At 35.5% G+C, this 8911-nt stretch overlaps 2 protein-coding genes across 5 annotated transcripts in view; both read right to left on the bottom strand.

Annotated features, from left to right (window-relative positions):
* Positions 1-38: 38 nt before the first annotated feature.
* LOC107723788 (cathepsin O-like) lies at positions 39-4025 on the bottom strand. Its single transcript, XM_016532492.1, is given in 7 exon segments — positions 39-372; positions 708-800; positions 1224-1387; positions 1755-1876; positions 2352-2420; positions 2423-2521; positions 4020-4025. Coding segments are annotated over 7 exon segments (588 nt in total). The 3' UTR covers positions 39-337.
* LOC107723823 (E3 ubiquitin-protein ligase RNF130-like) overlaps positions 3611-8911 on the bottom strand; it is a 62689-nt gene continuing 57388 nt past the window's right edge. For 2 of the 4 annotated variants that reach the window (XM_016532531.1, XM_016532532.1), the window contains one exon: positions 3611-4388. In XM_016532531.1, coding sequence (XP_016388017.1) covers positions 4279-4388 — 110 coding nt within the window. In that variant the 3' untranslated portion in view covers positions 3611-4278. Of the gene's footprint in view, positions 4389-6006; positions 6240-6708; positions 6807-8911 lie in introns of those variants that run through there. The other 2 variants (XM_016532533.1, XM_016532534.1) reach the window with 2 other exon arrangements.

Raw genomic sequence — 8911 nt, 5'->3', positions numbered from 1 at the left:
TATATATATATATATATATATATACTAAAAGTGTTTTCTGAAGATCAAAACATTCTTATTGACGAATCTAGCTGGTGTGTGTTGCATAACTCAAATGAAATCCGGCTCTGACTGATTATTTTGGGCTACAGTGGCTGGGATTAGGAATGTGGTGTATTAGCTCAAATAGCAGCGTACTTCCTTCGCAATCGAGAGGCAACAGGATTTGTTATCCGCATCCCCATGAGAATTTGTACAATTCTCATCAGCAATACTGGAGGATTTCCATCCTTAGGGTGATATTTTAAAATGTCGATCTGCCACAACCTTTTCACGGAAGTACAAAGATTATCGACAATTACACAAAAACAGCAGCAACATTGTCCACAATTCCTGGGAAAAGAAAAACTGGCTGTTGATTGTCATCTGACATTGCGTAAAGTCATCCAAAGCAACTGACAAACAAGATCACAACCTCACAATCACCTCACTACATCACTTCCAAATGATCTGATATGAATTCAAACATGATCAACTAGGCATTTATGATTCGATTTTCACATTGCAAACAGTATTGAGTGTATGCCAACATCCAAGCATTTCATGAATATTTATGAATGCACACAATGCCTCACAGCAGCAGAATGCATTGTGTATCACTTGTCTGTGAAACTGTGACTGTTAACAAGGTAAAAAAGCATTAGTAGTGGGTCACTACATAAACTTACCACACATGTCGTTCCCTATTTTTATGTAAGCATATCTATTGTCACCCCATGAGGTCCCCCATGAATTGTGTACTATCCAATATGGCACTTCCCTTGTGATAAATATGAAGACATATTGAAAATATACCCCAGATGGGAAATGATTAATAGCAAGTCGCACTACATAGTGTACACTTATAATGGCATGAAATGATTAATAATGCTTGCAATAACAGTTTTGGCATGAAACTGAGCATCAATTTCTCTACTTTACACTGAAAGTACTTAATTCAAACTAGTAAACAAACAAGAGAAAACAAATCATCGGAGAGGATAAACGCTGTGGACAGCTTGCTGATTATAGTGCAGATGCATCAGGCTGTTTTCTGGGATGTTGGCGCACAGCCAGTGTTTGCCAGTGTCGGCTCAATTTTGTGCCCTTGACAGGACGTAATCCGTGAAGGCCAGCGCTTTGAACCTTTATATGCTCTGAGGCACAAGTAAAGAGTGTTTAATCGCCCGTGTCTGTGTGTGTACCTGTGGTATCACAACCGGTGATCAGTATGGCATGGTTGGTGTTGTGGCTGGAGCAGTGGTGCTGTATGATGCCGCCCAGGTAATCCTGCCAGCTGATGGCATCCACGATGACAACAAGAGACCCCGACTCCACCAGCACACTCATCATCACCTCTTCCTGACCACTACAACAACATATTTTGTCTTTGTCCCAGTTGGTTAAGACAGAAATCTTGTCTCATCTCAATAAGAACACTATGTGAGACACAGAGTGACATTTGGCACAAATGTAAGACAACGAAACACAGGTGAGAAGTGCATTTGGTATTTGACCAGTGGTACGTGAGCTTTGTGAGTGTACAGTCAGTGGCCGTTCAGCACCTGACCCTGAGTTGCAAACAGAGTTGAGTAAACATAAAATGCTGACAAATACATCCTGACAAACTTCAACCTTGAATTTGAATAGTACATGAGGTCTACACTGCACTTAATGCAACGGCACAGCAGACTGTTGATGTAAAGCTCAAGCCATCTGCATGCTACCTCCATTACCTGAAGTCATAAGCGGAGTAATTCTTCACTGCCACTCCAGCGTGAGACTGAGGAAAGTACTGGCAGATCCCAGCCTCGTCTTTGAAGGGATACTCCGCCTCATTTACTAACTTTAGTTTAGTCTGAAATAAAAAAGATATATAAAACAGAATATTAGAATGTGCCAATTATGGAATTTCTGGGATGACATACACCTTTAATCAGCAGCTTGTTGTGGCTTGTGCAGACAACTTCACTTTAAGTTTCAAGTCTCTCAGAACTGGTGCAGCTAGCTAATTAATTAAAACCCTTATTAAAATACTGATTAAAAAGTGTGTTCCAAAAAACAGGTGTCATTTAAAAGCTTAGAATGTGATCTGACCAGCTTAATTACTGCTTTTAATCAGATGTAAAATTGTTTGCAAGATTTAGGGAATATGAAAATAATGATAATAGGAAAATAACAACCTGTACAAACTCTGTTGCACAACCGTTCAAAAGTTTGGGGACAGTAAGATTTATTGAATCAAAATTGCAGTAAAAACAGTAATATTGTGAGATATTATTACAATTATTAGTTATATCGTCACGAGAAAAAGAGAAAGAAGATGACAGCACCTGTGCGAGCCAATCCAGAGCTCCAACAGTAGATCCGCCATTGCAGCCCTCGTTTTCATAAGAACAGTCTATAAAACCTGCTGCACACTGAGCTGCTGCAGTTTTCCACCATCTTTCGCAGATACCGTTCCAATGGCCTCCACCACACTGAAGGCCCAGCATCCTCCACACTACACAAAAGAGCAAGAAGAAATGCAGTGCAAACCTATCTATTACACATAGTAAGAAAAAAAGCATTTGCATGAGTGGGAAAAAGTTCAGATAATAATACATATAATATTATTAAATATAACAAAAATATTTAAATCAGTACTTAATCATATTTAATCATACCTTTTCCTAAATAAAAAATCTTTTTGCTCTTCTTTACCTTTTGTTTGGGGTGGAACAAGTTTACTCCTTTGTACTCTATAGTAGCCGGTGCCACTGGACACACACCCCAGACTTGAGCTCAAATAGCCCCAATAAAGCTTTTTTATTCATCAGTCCATGTCAGCGTTGTTATTGTTATCTAAAAATAAAGCTACCTTTTCATGTATTGAATTAAATATTAGATCACAATTTAAATAAATATTACAAATTTAAATGAAAATGTTGCTTTGGAAAGTAACTGATATAAAATACATTTAAGTTGATGTACTAAAAATAAATATAAATAAAGCTATAGAGAGACATTAACATTTTTTTAAAAATAAAACATTTTTAAAAATCTGACAAAAACAAATTTACTAAAGCTGAAACTAAAATTAAAACTGCAAATATAAAAATAAAAGCTCATTCAAAATAGTAATTACTATAATAGTACATAAATAGTAATAATGTAACACTGATTTGTGTTATTTGTGTTAATTTTAAACCTCACCCAAAGAAAGCAGTATAGGCAATTATGACAAGTTTAATGCTGAGGCAGTATGTAACATAGGTAGCCCATATCATGACACACATAAAGCAGAGCCTTTATTCACTGAGTGTCTCAGAGTAGAGCTCTGCCCTGTCCTGACTGCAACTACATATGACATAAAACAAAACTGATGCAGAATCAGCACAAAGATCTCCGAGTGCAGGCCAGTATGGTCACAATGCCATCCCCCAAAAACTGGTTACAAAAACGAGAACACAAAAGAGACACACTATTGTGCACGGACAAGATCCAGGAAAGACGAACTGTGCTAAGAGGCCACTTGAGAGAGAGATATATATATGAATTATATATATATATATATATATTAGGTCCCTTTTCTTGGAACTGATTAGTATTCGCTGCAGGGACTCCATAGGATTTCCTTTGAATACATGTTTAAAACATTTCCTTTCTATGTACAGAGAAATACTGTAGATTTCTACCAGGAAGTACCGGTGATTTGTCAAGGATTTTCGAGTGCTAATGGGCCAGCACTAAACGTGAAGCTGCAGCATTACAGCATATGAAGGACGAGTTCGTTTGCATCTTGTTTAGCTACAAAGGCAGAGATACAAAGCAGACAGCTCTTCTATAAAGGCTCAGTTTCCAATCCTGCTTTTACGACCGTCCACGAGAGAGTTTTCCCCATCTGGAACAATATTAAGCATGGGAACCGGTCAGCAAATTACATACATGAGACAACAGATGACACAACATGTGTGGCTAACCAAGGATACCAGAGAAACGAACTAAGAGGAACTTCCCACAGCCATCTGTGAAAAGATAGTCTTTCAAAAAGTAAGAGAAAACATAAGTTTAAAAGTGTAAGGAGGCTGATGATGGTGCAATAGTCCAATCACGTCCACTTGAGGCGACCGATCATTCTACAGTGGTAGAGTTTATCGCCAGAGTCAGTGTGCTCACTGTCAATACTCCATTTCACACTCATAAAGGTTGTTCCCCACAGTCTGGGGTCGGGGAGAGGATGATGGAGTAATGGGCTTGAGGTGGAGGAGGTGCGTGTCCTCAGGACTTGTTGTCGTCGTACATGTCCAGCGACGCCTGGATGTCTGGAAGCTCCATCTCACAGACTATGCTGCGCGGAGACACAGAATTACGGTTGAAGAAATGACCACCTGAAAACAGACGAACAACAAAAATGATGGGGTTAGATCAAGACATAAAAGCCATTTGTACATGTGTGATAATGCTCAGTTTTTGTGTACAACAGGGGGACAGAAAGAAAACGAGAAAGATGAAAGAAAGAATGATTCTTTTGAATGTTAATAAAGTATTTAAGCAATCCTGCTGACTGAAAAGACTTATTTACCTCCTCCATAAAGGTTGTGCTCAAATCTGACATTTCATCTCAGCACAAAATCAATGTCAGTCGTTTACGTGTAATCAACACTTATTATGTCCTTGACACCAGACCAATTAATTACCATCAAGCTTCTCAACGGAAATCTGATTTTTTTTATGGAGGTGTTTGGGTGATTTGTGAATATACAGCTCCTTTATTTAACTCTAATGTTGTCATTTTTACCAGTTTCATTTACTCGAAAATGCTAATTAAATGCATTGGACTAAAACATACTGACTTTGCTCACACACGGTACAACTTCCCAAAAACTTTTGATTATTTCTTTACTTTTTACCCCCGCCTTGTTACACTTGTGGTGCTCCTGGCCAAAAATGACTGCCTACAAACATTGCTTACAAACTTCTCCAAAATTAGCCTTAAATAATGCTTTTTATTTTTTCACTCAAAAACTAAGGTTCGTAAGCACAGATCAGTGAGGCCTATGGCTAATCAATTCCAAAAAAAATAAAAAATAAATATAAAACCTGTGCTAATTGAAAGAAAACAAGTTGAATCCAAGATTTGGTGATAATATAGCATAATGACATTTACCAACCATTTTTAAAAGATACAACCAAATTAGGTAAAGGATTTTCAACACAAGACAATGTTTAAGCAGATTTTACCCGCAGGTGGGTAAATAGATACATAAAATAATGAAATTAATAAAAAAAAATTATTATGTAAAATAAAATAAATAATTATTTTATTATATTGATGTACTTAAATATGCTGGATATTTTATCCTAAAAATGCTGTGCTAACTTGTAATCATATGACTATAGACTCAAAGACAGCAGCTTAATAATGTATATTATACTACAGTACAGCAAAATATGCTTCACCCCATCAAGTAATCCGTCATTAGCTTGTTCAAGTTTTTTTTTTTTTTTTACGTTTCCAACTAAATTCAGCTGGAGCCGAATGGCTCTGACCTTAAGTTATACAATGCATTAAATGTTAGGCTGATACAAAACACAATCTGGCCTCATAGATGTGTTACAGTATTTTTAGTGCTCTTGGCTTGACTTACTGTAAGGAACTACTGAATTCAACTGTAGAGCTATTATATGCCACAGTAAATCAATATTGTCTAGTAGACATGTGACATGATGGAGGTTCCTGGTCTGAATGTAAAAATTAGATTCAGGAGTCTCACCATGGTAAACTGAGAGAGACAGAAATCATCAAAAGAGTATCAGGGAATACAACAAGTACTAGTAACAACTAAAAAGCTCAACCAAGATTTTTGCACAAAGCAATTTTAATACACACACAAATGTCTTTAAAAATGTTATTAACATGACAATCAAGGATAAAAAAAATACAAATTTGAAAGACATTTAACATATGCGAACACTATTCATTTAAAATGAAAACAAAAAAGGGCTTATTAATTACAGCAATTGAGTAAAACAAGAAGTTCATTAGCAGTATCACCCAGTGAAAAGCTCTGAATGTGCTCATGTCTACAGAGTTGGAAGTTAGCTCTATTAACACTACCAATGCATGTGCAAGAAACGGGCTTGAAGTGCAATCGGCAACTTCGTTTTTCAGGATGCATTTCTGTTTTAGAAATCAGGACACCACAAAAGAAAAAAAAAATCTTCATTCCAACTTCAGTCTGTAAAAGACATAAAAAATAGAAAATGAAAAACATTTAACAAGCACTGATTTGAGGTACATGGTAATAATAGAAAACTCGTACAGAAGTTATTTAGTTGTGGACACGCATTCCTTTTTTTTTGTAGTATTGTTTTTTTTTTTTTACTAAAATCAAAATTAAAATGGAAAATATAAAAATACAAATTCAAACTGTAATAATATCTCAATGACACTGAAGTAACACTAGTTTGTTTAAATATAAAATGTATCTAAATAAACATAATAATTGTTTGATCAAACTCATTTAAAGATTCATATTACAGCCCTTACAGCTACATAATACTGACATTTTATATTTACTTGTAGAAAAGTAGTACATTAATGTAGTAGTACACTAATGTGACAAATCATCCTGTGAAGTAGGTACTAACTCACTGTTAATGTATTTAGTGATGCTATGACATTCTGAAAATCTTGATCTACAATACTCACTCATATGTGGGGCTGCTGGCAGTGGCTCTGATGATCATGTAGCAAAGTGTGAGAGCAGAGAGGATGCCGAAGCTGGCAACAATAAACCACTCTTCTGTTGACAGAGTAAAAGGGGGAGGGGTCATTTTCTGTTGAGGGCGGGGCCAGGGTATCATCTCGACAGAGAGCCGATGAGAAGAGGAAACTGGCGACAGGTGAATGCGTGAAGAAAAGAGGAACACTTCTCTAATCCGTGGAACAGGAGAGGAAACCACAGGCAAGCGATGATCGCAAACAAGACAGATTAAAACACAAGCGCGAAACTGAACATAGCACATTCAGAGCACGTGACACTTAGTGCTGGTTTAGCCGGACATTTACAAAGCAGAGAGGATTTTGCATTTGCTAAGAAGACCATTTCATTAGAAGACGCATCAGCAGCTGAGTATTCCATATATATGTTTATTTATTTATTTGTATTAAATCTGTAAAATTCTACAAAACAAAAATTACAATTTGTACAATTTAGGGACAACTATGATTTCAGAAACAACCAAAAACCTTCTGTAAAAACATGAATAAATTGCAGAGCTGTTCAAGCAGATACACCTGCTTGGGGTTCTTTAACATAATTAATCACTACAATACAAACACAGGCCAACAGGTGGGGTTAAAATTGCTGAACATAATATTTTAAAGACATAGCACCAGGTCCAGGACAAATGGTTGGTAAATAATAAATTATCCCACAAACACGTAATTACCTTACATCTGTTTCTGCAACAAAGGTGTGGAGCTCCTTGAGCATTTACTTATTTCATTTGTTTGCAGTTTTATGTTCTTTACTTCAGTTCCAATGCACTCAACGTGTGTTACTGCTCTGTATAACCTAAATAACTAAAATAACTTCAGAGAGAAGGCAAACGAGAGGTCGTCTGTTATTTAAAGCCAGCTTGAGCAAAGTTGAGTCACAGGTTTGAGGAGAGTCTGATTACATAGATGCTGACATCAAAAACAGATATGCAGATAGATATTATTCAATTCCAGGTAAGAGGAGAAAGAACCACTCAAAAAAAATAAAAATAAATAAATAAATAAATAAATAAAGTGAAAATGAGATGAGATGCTGGAGTGGATTGTGTCTGATATCTTTCTAAATTTACCTTAAACTTATTAACATGCAAGAGAAGATAAGAGGAAAAGATATAATATGGAATATGAAGGCTGAATATGATGTCACCAAATACATATTTTGTTTTTGGTGAAGGTCTAAGGTACTAGAGGTGTAGTAGAGGCTGGTGTAGCAAAACAATTAAACTTAGAAATTTACCAATCAATATGAATTTTCAAATATTGTTTTGAAACAAACTGCATGGAATGAACATTTCAATCACTTTACATACAGCCACCACAATGACAGATAAAAGAGATACAAGGAGGAAAACAGCAGTGTCTGTTAGAAAAAAGGTGCATCCTATCACCTGGATTAACAATGCATTTATGTCAAATTGAAATGCAAGTATCTTAGCATAAAAAACAAACGTGTGACACAGAGATTTACATCAAATAAAATTTTTAGAATTTTTTTTCAAAAAATTATAAAAAGATTAATACAAGATAATATATATTTTTAATATAAAAAATAAACTTACTACTATGAATATTATATAAAAAAAATTTTTTATAAAATAAAATAAGCCTACCTTAAGTCAAAGGGAACTTTTTTTTTTAGTTAAAACATTTTGAACATTTTTTTTGTTTGTTTTTTTCATAAAAATGTGTGGATTATAACTAAAATATAAAAAATATGTGAGCAATAATATACACTCAAGACAGCCATTATCGCAAAATAAACACCTACAGGGTGACCATCCTAAAGGTGTTTATTTTATGATAATGACTAGCTGAATGTACATTATACTGATTAGTATACATTATATATATATATATAAAATTAATTTTTTTTTTGTATGTGAGAAAAGAGACCACAGAGTGCCATGACATACATGCAGTGACTTAAAGGGGTCATATGATGCGATTTCAAGTTTTCCTTTCTCTTTGAAGTGTTACAAGCTCTTGGTGCATAAAGAAGATCTGTAAAGTTGCAAAGACTAAAGTCTCAAATCCAAAGAGATATTCTTTATAAAAGTTAAGAGTCAACCACGCCTACCTAAAACGGCTCGTTCTAACACGCCCCACATAACCTACGTCACTATCTGG

The sequence above is a fragment of the Sinocyclocheilus rhinocerous genome, unplaced genomic scaffold (genome assembly GCF_001515625.1).
Source record: "Sinocyclocheilus rhinocerous isolate Xijiao unplaced genomic scaffold, SAMN03320098_v1.1 scaffold1085, whole genome shotgun sequence".
Taxonomy (NCBI): domain Eukaryota; kingdom Metazoa; phylum Chordata; class Actinopteri; order Cypriniformes; family Cyprinidae; genus Sinocyclocheilus; species Sinocyclocheilus rhinocerous.
The sequence above is the reverse complement of the archived record's forward strand: the minus strand, read 5'-3'. Positions and strand labels throughout refer to the sequence as shown.